Raw genomic sequence first — 17,354 nt, forward strand, 5'->3', positions numbered from 1 at the left:
CCTGATGAAGGGTCTTGGCCTGAAATGTCAACTGTTTAATTTTTTCCATAAATGCTGCCTGGTCTGCTGAATTCCTCCACCATTTTTTGAGGGTTGCCTGGATTTCCAGCATCTGCGGATTTTCTCTTGCTTGTGAGAAGATCATTCCTGGAGACTTATCCTAAGCCAAGATTCCCTCTACTCTAGCCACACACCCAGCATCTATCATCTATTTTAGACTCGACAGCAAGTGGGGTAAACATTAATTTCCTCCATGATCTTTTTCTAACAACTTTCATGCTTAATTTTTCTGTAGTTTGGTGTGTTCTTATGTTTACTGCTCTTTTCCTTCCACTTTTAAAATGTCTTTCATATCATTAATGACTTTTCTTTCAAGTGAAAAATCTTTTTACTATGTTAAACGATAGATACCTCCTTGCAGTAGTATTCGTACTCACAAATAAATTAACACATTTTTTATATTATTTACACCTTGTTTAGAGTATGTTGAAAGCAAAGAATATGCAAACTTCCATGCTCATTTCATACATAAATATTACAGGTAGATAATAAAATGCACAATATTTGTTGTGGCCATTTTTCCTAGGATATCCTAAATTTTAGTACTTTGACCCCCGCGATACGGCTGTTCTCATTATAAAAATTCACCCTTACAGAATTCACAAATCACAAAAACTCGAGATAGGGAATAAGATTTACTCTCATGGAATTTATGAGAAATTAAAGTACTGTATATAAATCACTTATTTACTTAAACTCATTTTTCTTGACACATGCACAGCTGATGCAAATCATGCTACAGAAAACCATGAGGTGAACCATTTTCTAGAAATGCAACCACCACCCACTGACACCCCACCACCCTTTAATTCAGGGGTCACTTTTATAGCTTAAGTAAGTAATGCTGTATTAAATATTGTACTTTTTGAATGTGAAAGAACCCATAAAAGTTGAGAAATAAACTTAAGCAATAGTAGTAGAGCATACCAGACTCAATTTGCGGTCCCTTTTGTATGGGTGTATGGTCTTCTCCAAATGCACCAGCAGACCGCGAAACCTTCTTAATCCGTATCTCAACCCTATCATTGTCTTGGCAAATATCAATTTGAACATGAATTCCCTGGCCAATAAATATCTCTTTAAACCTGGCAGCAGCCACTTCTGCCTCAGTTAAGGTATCAAACTTAATATAAATATAATTTTCATCCTCATGGTAGGTCTGTCTGTCCAAAATTTCTTCATCTCCTTCATCAGCACTGAAAAAAAATTCTTCATCCACATCAGAAATTTCAAGAGGTAGTTTTGAACGCAGCAGTCTGTGAAGTCGTTTACCCGCCCTACGGAAAGCATCATCAACCTCACTTCCTGAAGAACTTTCAGGTTCGCTATCAGTGCTGTACTTTATACCGATGCCTTGTGTAAGCTTCTTAACGGTTTCCATCGCTTCACTTACAACCTTAACTTTTCCACTGTGAGAAGTTGTGCCAAATTTGTTAGAAGCCTCACAAGTATACGTTCCAGAGTCTTTTTCTTCCACACCTGTAATAATTAAAGAACAGGCTCCATCACTGTAATTATCAATATGATAATGTCTTCCATCAACAAGCTCTTCCCCATCTTTCAGCCATCGAACTTTGACTTCAGATTTGCTCAGGGCCACACAATCAAGATGGATAGTTTGGCCCAGCTCAATTGTCTGAGGTTTAAAAACTTCTCCAAACACAGGTATGTCTTGCTGTCTCAGTTCCTTCCTGATTTTATAACCCTTAAATGCAGCTTGGATTTTTGTTGCAGCTTCAGCGAGAGATGGATCTTCTTCCAAAACAGGTTCATCTTTCAATTTCTCAGACTCAGCGTCTGTAGATTCCCAGTGTTTAAAAAGTTTGCTTGTAGAAATAGTTTGTACTTTTCCTGCTATTGTTATGGTTGACTGTCCTGCTGTTTTCAGGTAATGAACAAGGGATGGAGTACCTGATCTTGACTCTTCGTCAGAGCTTGTGTAAGAATCACATGCTCTAGACATGTCATCTGTAGATAATTCTTCAGTCTCCAAACCTTTCCGCAGCCGTTGTTTTAGAGCTTTGTCATCTTCTTCTGGTACTTCGCTGATAGAATCAAGAGTTGGTTCTCGGCTCATTCTTCGTTTTTTTGCCAAGGCTTCCCAAAGAAGATGTAGATCACCTTCCTGTGCTGCCTCAGGTGGCAAGCTTGGTTTGGGAGTAACTTCCTCCCCATCTATTACTTCAACTGTAACTTTATCAGCCTCCTGTAGAATTTCCCAGTCCTGATCTGGAACAGGCTTTTTGGTATCTGCAGAGAATAAGACATCAATTATTTTATTAATTGTACAACCAGAGTAAATACAACAGAGTACAGTACAACACATTTATAGGACAAACAGTAAAAACAAGTATACCATCTTTGTAAATTTGCAGTCATTTTTAACATGCATAATTCAAGCTGATGTACCAAATTATCCCATTTTTGCAGATCATAAATAGTGGCATAAAATTATGATTTCCATCCAGATTTCACATTTTTGTTTCATCAAACAGGATGTTTTAGCTTAGGTCCTTCACTTTGCATTGTGAGAAGATGGGAGGTGATAGGTGAGAAGGCAAAGGACTGAAGATGAAGAAATCTGAGAGGGGAGTACAGTAGACCATAGAATAAAGAGAACCCAAGGGAAGAAGATGAAGGACTGGAAGTTAGAGAAATCAATGTCATGTTATCAGGTTGGTAATCACTAAGATAGAACATGAGGTGTTGTTCCTACAATCTGGGGCCGGCAGTGGTGGAAGCTGTGGACAGATATGTCAGTATGGGAATGGGAAGTTGAAATAAAATGGTTTGCCAGAAGGAGATCCTACCTGCTGCAGTGGATGGAGTGAAGAAGCTCGATGAAGTGATCACCCAATCTGTGTTGGGTATCACCAGTACACGGGAGGCCACAATGCAAGTGTCTTTTATGGTATTTGGTTGGTTGAGGGGCATACTTCCACAACATTTTAAGGCATAATTAGATGAGCCCTTGAAATAACAACAAAATATTAAATATAGGTGTGTCATTTCAAGGGAAGTGTTGGAAAAATGAATGAGTAAAGATAGGTTCTGTTTCTGTACTGTATGACCCTGACTTCACTTTGGATTATATATTTTCATGACATTCCAAAGGTAAGATTTGGAAATACCTTAGGGTGAAAATGATTGGAAAAATGTTAGTAAAGGCAAGAAACAGAACTACATTTTTTTTTACCATCCAAGGTGACTTCAGCAGATGTTTTAGTATCTGAGGTTGCCATACAGGTGTATCTCCCTTCATCCTCAGCACTGCAATTGTGAATAATAAGACAGTGTTTTGTTCCTTCAGAAATTATTTCATTCTTGCTGCTTGTTTTAATGGGCTGATCATTCTTTAGCCATGATGCATTAATGCATTCTCTGGAAAATTCACACTCGAGCTTGACAGACTCTCCATTTATTGCAGTAATGTTAGTGAGAGGAATGGTGACAGTCACAGGAACCTCTGCAAAACAGATAAAGGTTCATGAATGGACACAGTGGACACCAGGTAAATAATCACATACTTGAAAATAGCATGATAAATATGCACAATGCTAATAATCAGGTGTCGGCTTGCATCAGAATATAGAACAGCATTTTCTTGATTTCCATGTACAGCAAAATCTACACGAATTTAAAGCAACCAACTATTATGCTTCTTTGTGTGCTATTAATTTAAATAAAGTATATTCATATAGGGTCTTTGATGCAGTAATCTAATTTAAATTTAAATATTTAAGGAAGAGATAGATAGGTTCTTGATTAGCCAGGGCATCAAAGGGTGTGGGGTGAAAGCAGGGGAGTGGGGATGACTGGATGAAGAAGACAAAGCAGACTCAATGGGCCGAATGGCCTACTTCTGCTCCTAAATCTTATGGTCTAAATTGCTTCACTTAGGGTGTATCTACTGCAGTTAATTGTTCTTTTAAGGGCAGGGTTAAGAAAGAGGATTGAAGTGACAGAATGTACAAATTCAGAAGTTAGAGAAGCATTTCAGAAAGGAAAAGCTCTTTTTAAACTTTCACGCGATAGAAAAAAAAACTTGGCGCCTGATGCCAAGGAACAATCACCGAACTCCAGACCATGAGGGTCAATGCCTTCCTCTGCATCTGGATCCCTGACTATCAGAAAGGATAGGTGGCAACACCTCTGCCATGATTATTCTAAACACTGGTGCTCCATGAGGTTGAGGCCTTACCCCCCCCCCCCCGCTACTCTACTCTCTATACACTCATAATTGCATGGCCAGATTCTGTTCAAACTCTAATCTACAAGTTTTCAGACGATACCACCATAGTGGGCCATATCTCAAATAACGATGAGTTGGAGTACAGGAAAGAGATGAGAGCTTGGTACCATAGTGTCATGACAACAACCTTTCCCCTAATGTCAACAAAACAAGAGCTGGTCATTGACTTCAGGAAGGTGGGGGGGGGGAGAAATTGCATGCTACTTTCTATATCAACGGTGTTGAGGTAATCAAAAATAAAACCTGGACAATATTTCTGAAAAAACAAAAATCAATCAACAAGCTGTTCCAGGATATACACTTGTACTCATTCACTTAGCAATCTGTTTTATATTAAAATATTAATTGAAAAAATTCTAGCCTCACTCTTTCAGCTATCCCCTTTCTCCTATCGTTACTCCCCCACCAATGTTACAACTTACCACTAACTTGTTTTCTATCTTTCCCAGTTCTGATGTAGTGTCATTGACCTGAGATATTCACTGTTTCCCTTTCAACAGATGCTGTCTCTCCTACTGACTGTTTCCAGCATTTTCTGTTTTAATTTCTTTAGAACACCTCAGTGGCTTTGTAGATATTGTTAAAAGGACATACAGTTCTTTTATTTCTTTTGATTTACACTTACTTCTTTTGATTTTTTAAATTTGTCTTCTAGTCATTTGCTGACATTTAAGACACAAAGACCATAAGACATTGGAGCAGATTTAGGCCATTTGGCCTGTCGAGTCTGTTCCACCATTCAATCATAGCGAATCTATTTCTCCCCTTCTCAGCCTTACTCCCTAGTTTTCTGCATGAAACCTTTGATGCCAAGTCCAATCAAGAACCTATCAAGCTCTACCTTAAATACACCCAAGACTTGACCTCTACAGCTACCTGTGGTAATAAATTCTACCAATTCACCACCCTCAGACTAAAGAAATTTCTCCGTATCTCTGTTTTAAATTGACACCCCCTCTATCCTGAGGTTGTGCCCTCTTGTCCTAGACTCCCCCACCATGGGAAACATCCTTTCCACATCTGCTCTGTCTCATAACTTGGTAAGCAGCCTCATGTGTGGCACCTTGTCAAAACCCTTCTGACAGTCCAAATACACATCAACTGCATCCCCTTTATCTATCTTTTTTTGATTAATTCTTTTAAAATAAGTTTTACAATGGAACAACAGAAAAAACAGTAAAAAAGGTTTATACAGCGCAAAACAAACTCATCAAATGTACAGATCACAACAGTTAAGGAAAAGCACTCATAGTAGAATCGTATAAAGTTAGTTACCACCCCACCCTCCCACTACCCAACTCCAAGCCAACCTTACGGTATATAGAAAAGTTGAACATAACTTTTATCGCCACAGAGCTGTATTTATAAAAGGTATATTGCCTACTACCTGAGCTATAATATGTTTACACATAAAAAAAAAACGCAAGTCTTAACCGAAAGAAGCTGGAAGTAAGGAATTTAAATGCAAAAGGGAAAAAAAGGAGGGATAAACCCTTAATCTAAACGGGAATTATGAAAATATTCAAGAAAAGGTCCCCACACCTTTTGGAACCTTGCGTCCAAATTAAGTAGTGAATAATGAATCCCACTGCTTCTGTCTTACCCAATTCTCAGCAATCCCAACCTTTCAACCTTAAATGTGGCACCCAGCAAGGGTGCCCTTTAAGTCCCTTACTTTTTGATCTGGCTATAAAGCCATTGGCGATTGTGTTTCATAGCTGTGCTGATCTGATGGGGATTTGGAGGGGGGTGTTGAGCACAAAGTCTCTTTTTATGCTGGTGATCATTTACTTTTTATTATCAAATCCGACTACCTCCTTATCCCCAATGTTTTCACTTCTTAACAAATACAAACTTAATTTACATAAGAGCGAACTTTTTCCAATAAACAGAGAAGCACAAATAGTAGAATTTCATAACCTCCCTTTTAAAGTAGTAAATAATCAATTTACTTACCTTGGCATTACAGTAACAAGGAATTATAAGCATCTTTTTGGAGAAAATTTCACTCATCTTTTAAATCATACAAAACAGAGTCTATGTCTCTGCTAGGTCGAACTAATGTTGTTAAAATGTATATCCTTCCTCAGTTTTTATACTTATTTCAATCTTTACCAATTTTTATTTCTAAAGCTTTTTTTGATTCGTTAGATTCTATTCTTTTGTCCCATCTATGGAAGGGCAAACATCCCAGACTAAATAAAGCTCACCTTCAAAGACCTAGAAGGGTAGGTGGTATGGCCTTGTCCAATTTTCGTTTATATTACTGGGCAGCCAACATATGTCGTCTTATCTTTTGGTCTTACTTTTATAATCAGTCTAACTGCACAATATGGGTGGCAATGGACTTGAACTCTTAAATAAAAATCTCTCCATTCCCCCACTTCTTTGATCCGCACTTCCTTGCCATCTGCCTTAATCAATCGTTAATCCTGTCATCAGACACACTCTGAGAATATGGGCTCAGTTCAGAAAATATAATGGTCTTCACGGTTTCTCTCTCTCTCTAGTCCTATCTTACATAATCATCTTTTTCAGCCTTCTGTGCAGGATTTCACATTTCAAGACTGGCACAGAAAGGGCATTAGGTGCTTTAAAGATATTTTCATAGACAATCGCTTTGCAACTTTTGAACAACTATCTATAAAGTTCAACCTACCCAACACTCATTTCTTCAGATATCTCCAAATTAGACATTTTATCAACCCTTTAATACCAAACTTTCCTGAGGTACCTGATAAAAATGTTGTGGACTTGTTTCTTCGTATGAACCCATTGGGTAAAGATTTTATATCCACTATTCGAGATACGTTAGCGATCTTGAGGCGAGCTCCCTTTGACGAAATTAAAACTGCCGGGGAGCATGATTTAAATTTTCCTCTGTCCGACGAGGTTTAGGATTCAATTCTCAAGTCAGTTAATTCAACTTCTTTATGAGCTCACCACTGCCTTTTACAGTTCAAGGTTGTACACAGGGCTCATATATCTAAAACTAAATTATCACACTTCTATCCTGGTATTAGTCCCTGTTGTGACAAGCGTAAAGGGGGCAAGGCTTCCCTTATTCATATGTACTGGGCTTGTCCTAGCTTGGAGGAATTCTGGAGGGATGTCTTTTTAACTTTATCCCATATACTGAATTGCTATTTGGAACCTAACCTTCTGATTGCTCTTTTCGGCACCTCGGGAAATGGTGATACGCATCTGAGTCTGACTAAACGTGATACATTGTCTTTTGCCTCTCTTTTGGCCAGACGTGCTGTCCTCCTTAAGTGGAGAGAAGTTGCCTCACCCACTCATGCTCAATGGCTCAGAGACATTATGTCCTGCTTAGACCCCTAAATCTATCTTCAGTGTAATTTCCTCAAAAAGTTTTAACAGGTGGTCAGGCAAGATTTTCCCTTAAGGAATCCATGCTGACTTTGTCTTATCTTGACCTGTGTATTCCATTACCTCATCCTTAACAACTGACTCCAACACCTTCCCAACCACTGAGGTCAGGCTAACTGGTCTATAATTCCCTTTCTGTTGCCTTCCTCCTGTGGAGTGACATTTGCAATTTTCCAGTCCTCTGGCACCATCCCAGAGTCCAATAATTTTATGAAAGATCATTACTAATGCCTCCACGATCTCTACCGCTGCCTCCCTCAGAACCTTAGGGTACAATTCATCTGGTCCAGGTGTCTTTCACATTTTTGAGCACCTTCTCCCTTGTAATAGTAACTGCAAACACTTCTCTTCCTTCACACCCTCAACATTTGGCACACTGCTAGTATTTTCCACAGTGAAGACTGATGCAAAATACTCACTTAGTTCATCTGCCATCTCCTTGTCCCTGGCTATTATTTCTCCTGCCTCATTTTCTAGTGGCCCTATATGCACTCTCATCTCTCTTTTATTTTTTAACATACTTGAAAAAACTATCCACTTTGATATTATTTGCTAGCTTGCTTTCATATTTCATCTTTTCCCTCCTGATGATACTTATAGTTGCTCTCTGTAGGGTTTTACAACCTTCCCAATCCTCTGCCTTCCCACTAATTTTTGCTTTGTTGTATGCCCTCTCTTTTGCTTTCACGTTAGTTTTGACTACAGTTGTACTATTTTGCCATTTGAGTATTTCTTTGTTTTTGCAATACATCTATCCTGCACCTTCCTCATTTTCCCCAGAAACTCAAGCCATTGCTGCTCTGCAGTCATCCCTGTAAGCAACTCCTTCCAATTAACTTTGGCCAAATCCTCTCTCATTCCACTGTAATTCCCTTTAGTCCAGTGAAGTACTGCCACGCTAGACATATCTCCCTATCAAATATCAAGTTGAAGTCAATCACTGTCTCCTAAGGGTTCCTTTACCTGAAGCTCCCTAATCGCCTCTCCACTGAAATATTGCTATGTCAAACTTTACTTTTTCCCTATCAAATTTCAAGTTGAACTCAATCATATTGTGATCACTGCCTCCCAAGGATTACACCATAGAACATAGAAATCTACAGCACATTACAGGCCCTTTGGCCCACAATGTTGTGCCGACCACGTAACCTACTCTAGAAACTGCCTAAAGTTACCCTACTGCATAGCCCCCTATTTTTCTAAGCTCCATGTACCCAAGTAAGAGTCTCTTAAAAGATCCGCCTCCACCCACCACTGTCTGTGTGAAAAACTTACCACAGAGAGTTCTTTTACCTTGAGCTCCCTAATCACGTCCGCTTTAATACATAATGCCCAATCCTCTGGTAGGCTCAGTAACAAACTGCTCTAAAAAGCCATCTCATAGGCACTCAACAAACTCGCTCTCTTGAGATCCATTTCCAACCTGATTTTCCCAATCGACCTCTATGTTGAAATCTCCCATGATTATCATAACATTACCCCCTTGACCTCCCTTGTCTATTTCCTGTTGTAATCTGTGGTCCATATTCCAACTACTGTTGGGAGGCCTGAATATAACTACCACCAGGGTCCTTTTACCCTTGCAATTTCTTAACTCAACCCACAAGAATCTTCCGATCCTCTGTCACATCTTTCTACCGATTTGAAGCCTTTCTTTATCAGCAGAGCCATGCCACACCCTCTGCCTACCTTTCTAATCTCCAATACAATGTGCAACCTTGGATATTTAACTCCCAACTACAACCATACTAGGCTTGTATTTTAGTGTCAAGAAGCCAATACACTAGTACAAGAAAAGGGAGAACATGTCATTGAAGCACACGTTTCAAAATTATTGTTCTTACTTAAATAAGTGAATTCCCAATTTTGAATTGCAAAAGTATCAACATCTTGTTATATGAGTGGTTAATTCTAAAGACATGAAGAACAAGCAACTGGTCTGCATTTGTAATTCTCACCCAGCAGAACTGTCTGTGGCAAATGTATAGGTTCGCCAGCACCAGCACGGTTCAGAGCTGAAACGCGGAATCTGTAACTAGCGCCTGGTATCAGATTATCAACAGTGAATTCTGTCTCTTCAACTACATTTGTGTTACACGGCAACCAGCAGTCACTGTCAGAAGGTTTCATCTCAACATGATAGCCTTGTATAACACTGCCACCATCACTTAGTGGTGTTAACCAAGACAAGGTGACAGACTGGTGGTTCTTTCTGACAACTTCTGGACCATCAGGAGGACCAGGAGGACCTGTAGAGGTGAGTAAGAACTATTATTACCTATAGTTCCAGAAATGATAATTATACAAGCAAAATTCAAAAAAATTAATTTGTGCAAAAAAGTTATTACACATAAATAAAAGATAAACTGTAAATAAATCATAATTATTAAACCCTCAACTCAAAAATATCTTGCAATTAAAAATATCATCTATATTTTACCATATTATTTGATATCAAATGACACAATAAAACACACAAGTTGAGTCACAGAGTGGTACAGCATAGAAAGAGGCTCTTGGTTCATGGTGTCTAAATCTTATGTTTCTAATTAAACTTGTATTTATACATGACTTTTACAAATTCAGGTCATCACAGTTGGTTTTACAGCCAATGCATCGGCGCTGCTTTAATACAGCCTTATGAGTTGCAGAACACTACGGCACATCAACAGATCCTTTGGGCCATTTAGTGCAAGGCAAACTATTAATATGCCTAGTTCTATTGGCCTTCACCTGGAACATAGCCTTCTGTAGCCCTCCCATCTATATACCTGTCCAAATTTCTTTTAAATGTTGAACCTCAGTAACCATGACTTCTGACAATTCATTCCACACTCTCACCACCCTCTGAGCGGAATGGCGGTGCAGGCTCGAAGGGCCGAATGGCCTACTCTTGCACCTATTTTCTATGTTTCTTATATTCCCCTTAAACAGTTCACCTTTCACCTTTAACCTATGACCTCCAGTTGTAGTGTCACCCAACCTCAGGGGAAAAAAGCCTGCTTGCATTTACTCTATTTATATCCTTCATGATTTTATATATCTCCATCTAATCTCCCTTCATTCCCATACACTCCAGGGAATAAAGTCCTACATACTCAAGCTTTTCCTGCAACTCAGATGCTCAAGTCCTGGCAAAATCCTTGTAAGTTTTCTCTGCACTCGTTCAATATTAATGATCTCTTTCCTGTAAGTAATGACCAAAGCTGCACATGATTCTCCAAATTAGGCCTCACCAATATTTTTCCAACTTCAACATAACATCTCAACTCCTGTACAATAAAAACACACAAAAAGCTGGAGGAACTCAGCAGACCAGGCAGCATCAATGGAAAAGAGTACAGTCAATGTTTTGAGCCGACAGCCTTCATCAGGACTGGAGAAAGTAAGATAAGGAGTTAGAGTTAGAAGGTGGGGGTAGGAGAGGAAGAAACACAAGGTGATAGGTGAAACCGGGGGGGCGGGTGAAGTAAAGAGCTGAGAAGTTGATTGCTGAAAGAGATACAGGGATGGAGAAGGGGGAATCTGATAGGAGAGGACAGAAGGTCATGGAAGAAAGAAAGTGGGGGAGGGGGAGGAACTGGAGAAGGGGGAATCTGAGAGGACAGAAGGCCATGGAAGAAAGAGGGGTGGGAGGGAAGAGCACCAGAGGGAGATGAGGGGCAGGTAAGGAGAAAAGGTGAGGGGGGGGGAAGGGAATGGGAAATGGTGAGGGGAGGCATTACTGGAAGATAGAGAAATCTGGTTGGAGGCTACCCAGATGGAATATACTGCAAGATGTTGCTCCTCAACCTGAGCGTGGCCTCATCGCAACAGTAGAGGCAGCCATGGACTGACATGTCGGAATAGGAATGGGAAGTGGAATTAAAATGGATGGCCACTGAAAGATCTCACTTTTTCTGGCGGACAGAACATAGGTGCTCATATCAGCATACCTCGACTTAGTCCCTTTCTCCCCCAGCTCAGTCCCTTCCTACCAACATTCAAGACGCTTCACACACTCTTGATCTTTTCAATGATTTTAAGTTCCCTGGCCCCAAGCATCTTATTTTCACCATGGATGTCCAGTCCTATACAACTCCATTCCCCACCAAAAAGGCCTCAAAGCTCTCCATTTCCTTCTGGACACCAGACCCAACCAATTCCCCTCCGCCACTCTCTCCTCCATCTGGCAGAACTAGTCCTCATTCTCAATAATTTCTCCTTTGGCTCCTCCTACTTCTTTCAAACAAAAGGTGTAGCCATGTGTACTCGCATGGGTCCCAGCTATGCCTGCCTTTTTATTGGTTACGTAGTGTTGCCTACACTGCTGTTACTTCCCAACTTTTCCTACACTACATCGACCTTGTGTTTCTTCCTCCCCTGCCCTCACCTTCTAACTCTAACCGCTCATCTTCTTTTCTCCAGTTCTGTTGAAGGCTCTCCACCCAACTATACTCTTTTCTATAGCTGCTGCCTGGCCTGTTAAATTCCTCCTGCATTTTGTGTGTTGCTTGGATTTCCAGCACCTACACATTTTCTCTTGTTTGTTCCTGTACTCAGTACTTTGATTTACGACGGCCAATGTGCCAAAAGCTGTCTTTATGACTCTATCTGCTTGTGATGCCATAATATAGGAAACAAAGCAATCATTTTGAATAAAGCAATCACTTATTAAGGGCAATTTAATAATAGGTAATCTGTCTCTGTGCTTAACTGAGTAATGAATATTGGCCCAGACATAGCAGATAACTCCCCACTGCACCAATGTCATGAGAACTTCACTTGATAGGGAAGATGTGACCTCACATTTCATCCAATATACAGGGCGTGCATTTTTTAAAATCACATTCTCTCTTTATTTCATATTTCACGAATATTTCATCATTTCACTTCTGCTGTCTCAATTTTGTGCTCAAGATTTCGGGGTTGAAATTGCTGTGTTACAATATTGCCTATGAAGATTATATGTTTGGAATTTTAACCAAACAATTGTAAATTGGTTAACACTTATCACTGGTTCATGTGTATTATTTGCTCTCTGCAGTGGAACTTCATCTCTTTTGTTTCTTGATCAGCTATTGGTGTATAATACTGCTAACTGCATTTGTGAAAGAAAGTACAGAACTATATGATAATATCAACCCCTCCAATTTCACTGTTAATATTTTACCATGATCAATTACCACCACACAAGCTCTCTAATAAACAAGATGCTCAATTTAACCTACACAATTTAACTCTGCCAACATCTTGTATGCTTCTTTAAGATAATTAAAGGTCAGAGTATGGTTAAAAAAATTAAATGTCATCACTTTTATTTAGGTGATTTTTTTGGTCCTTTTCAGGCAGTTAATTTTCTTTGATAAATAAAAATCAGCTCAAGTCCTTTTCCTTTAAATGCCTGCTCAGAAGAGAAAAAATGAAAGAGAGAATGCGAGAGGTGGAGAAGAAGAAGAAAATCAAACCCACTGTCAGTTTGTGATGCAAGGCTGTAGGATCACAAGCTGCAAATCCAAGAGAGGTGCAAAACCTTATCTGAGGCTCACAGATTAAAAAGCCAAATAGTCCAAACACTTAAGCCAAAAACCTCTGGAGGGAAAGGAGTTTAAAGTTTACATTTTGCACGATTTAAATGCTGTCAATGTCTGGTATCTTACCAATAACAGTTATTTTTGCTGACGCAATAACATCTCTTGAAGCAAAAGTAATTTCTCCAGAATGAATAAGTTGGGCGTTTTTCAGTATGAGTTTGTAAGTATTTCGTTCTGCCTTTGTTTCCCAGTGCTCATCAGTTTTGATATCGGCTTCATTCAGATACCAGCTCACTTCGGTAATAGGGACCACTTCACTCAATACACATTCAAATTCTGTATGATCGCCTTGGACCACTTCAGTATCTCTCAAAGTGTTCAAAATGTTAATATGCCATCCTACACAGGAAAACACATTGATGCACACATCAAATTAAATGTACTTCCATTGAAAAATATGTACAATTAGTAGATAAGTTAACGAATAGTTAATAAACTAATTATGAATTACAGGAAATAGAATCTAAAATGGTTGTTCATCAGTGTAATGCTTTACCAACGGAATTTAGAAGAAACCTAGATTTTTTTTTTTGTTTCTACCTATGTAATTATTAAATATAACTTTTAGACAATTAGTTTCCCCCAATGAAAATATTTACAACTTGGATAATCTTTTTTTTACCTTTAACATTTAAATACGCTGAGGACATGGCATTTCCAGACATGAAGCTCACTCGGCAACTATCAGATGGAACTAAGTTCTTTAACAGTAAGATGTGTCGCCTTCCAGCTTCGAGCACTGCAGTTTCTAGCTTCTCAGACTGTGTTACAGGAACATCGTCCACCAGCCACATATAATCATTTACTTCTGGCTTGGACAAGGAGCATTCAAACAGAGCTTCACCACCTTCTACTGTATCTACGTTCTCTAGTCCTTCAAGAATATCAGGTTGCTTTGCTAATTAAAGAAAAAAAACACAGTAATTCAAACTATTATTTTTGGAGTAACACATTAGAATGGTACTAGCCTGAGTTTTAAAACCATGACCTGTAATTGTTTAATACTATATCTTGTAATCAATCTTGTGTTCCTTATAAGCATGTGCAAAACTTGGGGATTGCTGCTTCACTGGCAAGGCCAGCATTTCTTTTCTCTAATCCTGATATCTGAACTGAGTGGTTTGCTGGGTTATTTCAGGGGTTCTTTAAGAATCAAAATGGTGGGGTGTGCCTGATAAAGTTGACAGATGTCCTCCACCAAATTAGATTAGAATAAAATTTCTTTCACTCTGCCCAACGAAGGGTCAGTAAAATACTGTTTGTATTTTTTTTCCTATTTCTCTCATGTTATTTTTCAATTTTTATGCTATAAACCAAATCCAGCTGTGCTTCCTTAAAATTAGATTGCATAGCACCCAAATTTGTGCTTGCCCTAGAAATCAGTTCCAAGTGAATAGTGAATGTCATTTCTGTGTGCTAATGATTTTAGTGGAACTGCTGTTCTGGTGTCAGACATACCACTAATAACATCACTATTAATGTAACCTACACCCACTCCCCACCTGCCATTTCCATCCACACAGCATGAATTGAAGCCACTGGGTGCACTCTATAACTATTACTGAACAGTTGCATTACAACTAAGTACACTCAGTGGGCACTTTATTTGGTACAGGGGAGTAAAGTAGCCACAGAGTGTACCTAATGAAGTGTACATTTCTATATGTTCATGGTCTTCTGCTGCTGTAGCCCATTCACTTCAAGATTCAATGTGTTCATTGTGCGTTAAGAGTATAGAGATTGTAAACACAAAATACACTGCAGATGCTGGGGTCAAAGCAACACTCACAACATGCTGGAGGAACTCAGCAGGTCGGGCAGCATCATTTCCACGGATACTGCCCGACCTGCTGAGTTCCTCCAGTGTATTGTAAGAGTGTAGAGATGCTCTTCTGTACACCACTACTGTGACAGGTGGTTAGGTGCCTTACTGTCATCTTGAACCAGTTGGGCCATTCTCCTCTGACCCCTCTCTCATTAACCTGGCACTGTCGCCCACAGAACTGGGCTTACCGGATTTTTTTTTTTTTTGTTCTGTTTTTCGCACCATTCTCTGTAAACTCTAGAGACAGTTGTATTTGAAAATCCTAGGAGATCAGCAGTTTCTGAGATATTCAAACTCTCTCACCTGGCATCAACAATCATTCTACAGTCAAAGTCATTTAAATTACATTTCTTCCCCATTCTGATGTTTGGCCTGAATAAGAACTGAATCTCTTGACCATGTCTGCATGCTTTTATGCATTGAGTTGCTGTTACATGATTGACTGACTAGATATTTGCATTAACGAGCAGGTGTACCTAATAAAATGACCACAGTATATAGTGCAACTTCTCTGCTTGTTCCATTATTTAAAGGTAGGCATTGCTGATATTAGAAGACTTCAAGACTCTACATCTTGGGCTTCCGTGAAAACCAAAATACGCGCATTCTCAGATTCGGCAAGGCTGACATTCTGAGATATATGAAATGCAGCTGGAAAACCTTTAGCCACATTCTTGGACCTGGACTGCACACTTCACTTAGGTCAAGGTCACCTTGACTCTCAAATTTCTCATCTCTGCATCTTTCCATAGTGTCACTGCAAGTCTCTCCCATTTCTCTAATTTGATGCTCACAACATCATAGAGCTCATCCAGGCATTACATTTGTGTAGAGATAAAGAGCTGAGTAAAGAGAGGGTCAAACCACTTTAAGATGGAGCTGGTGAAGCACAGTGATGACTTGCTAGTAGCAAATACAACGATTAATTACTTTATTTATCACACTTTTTCTTGAAAAAGATCAATAGCCTGTGACTTCTCTTTTGAACTGCCTGTACGACTTGGCATTTTTGTGGGGCGAACTGAAGTCACAAAGCTGCAGGACATTTGTGGCATGGCATGTATGGGCCGAATCGAAGCAACAAGGCCTGGGTCCAAGAGCAGGGAATGAGCCAATGCTTGGGCTTTGGAGGTGACAGAGTCGAGACAGCAGGGCTTGGATCTGAGACTGAGAAACAAACCGAGGTTTGACTGACTTAAGTGCTGGGCCAAATTGAAAAAGTCGGGTGTGGGCCAATTCTAGGCAGCAGGTTCACCTATTTAAGATCTCCCCCAACTCTTTTGGCCACTCTTGATATTCGAGGACCAATTTTGTCCTTTGCAATCCTTTTGCTCTTAATATACCTGTAGAAGTCCTTGGGATTTTCCTTCATCTTGTCTGCTAGAATCGCCTCATGCCTCCTGATTTCCTTAATAAGTATCCTCTTGCATTTCTTATACTTCTCGAGTACCTTATTTGCTCCTACTTGCAGATACCTTTTACAGTATGGGAGTCCCAGTCAATATGTGGAAAGTTAAGATTACCTACTATCACAACCTTATGTTTCTTGCTATAATCTGCAATCTCTCAACAAATTTGCTCCTCTAAATCCCACTGGCTATTAGGTGGTCTATAATACTAATCCTATTAACATGGTCATCCCTTTTTTCATTCCTCAGTTTCAACCATAAGGCAAAGAGTGGTTGTAGTGGTTGCATCTTGGTCTGCAGCAGATTGTGTCAGACCCAACAAGGGGGAGCACATCCTTGATCTTGTTATGATGGACCTACCCGCTAAGGCAAAAACCATGGCCCAAGTGGATTCTTCAGACCATAACCCCGTGCTAGTGAAGTTGGATGTTCCAGTTTACCGTGACCAGCCATACAAGAGGAAAGTTTGGTGTTACAACAATGCCAACCTTTGGGATATGCGTGGTCATCTTTCATCAACTGACTGGTCTAGCATTCTCAAAGACAAGGACCCTGAGAAGGCTTGCACCAAGTTTACAGAAGTTACATGCGAGGCCATGGACATTCACAGGTCCCAGCAAAATTGTTACTAAGAAGACTGGCAATAAAGTATGGTTTGATGACAAGTGCAGACGAGCAACAAAGAAGAAATGTCGACTCCACCGCCATCTAAAGAAGTGCAACACCCCTGCTAATAAGGAGAAGTCTGCACAGGCTAGGCAGTCATACAATTGAGCAGAGAGACAGGCCAAAAGAAACCATAACATCAAACTCAAAAATGACTTAACCAGTGGTAACCATAGCAG

General features: G+C 39.7%; 1 protein-coding gene across 7 annotated transcripts in view; it reads right to left on the reverse strand.

Moving 5' to 3' along the window:
* Window positions 1–17,354, reverse strand: part of obscnb (obscurin, cytoskeletal calmodulin and titin-interacting RhoGEF b) — a 487,178-nt gene that overhangs the window by 109,963 nt on the left and 359,861 nt on the right. For all 7 annotated transcript variants that reach the window (XM_063044498.1, XM_063044500.1, XM_063044497.1 and 4 more), the window contains 5 exons: window positions 13,898–14,173; window positions 13,342–13,614; window positions 9,661–9,951; window positions 3,257–3,526; window positions 988–2,310 (listed from right to left, as the gene is read on the reverse strand). In XM_063044498.1, coding sequence (XP_062900568.1) covers window positions 988–2,310; window positions 3,257–3,526; window positions 9,661–9,951; window positions 13,342–13,614; window positions 13,898–14,173 — 2,433 coding nt within the window. The remainder of the gene's footprint in view (window positions 1–987; window positions 2,311–3,256; window positions 3,527–9,660; window positions 9,952–13,341; window positions 13,615–13,897; window positions 14,174–17,354) is intronic.

Source organism: Mobula hypostoma, chromosome 3, assembly GCF_963921235.1.
Source record: "Mobula hypostoma chromosome 3, sMobHyp1.1, whole genome shotgun sequence".
Classification (NCBI taxonomy): Eukaryota; Metazoa; Chordata; class Chondrichthyes; order Myliobatiformes; family Myliobatidae; genus Mobula; species Mobula hypostoma.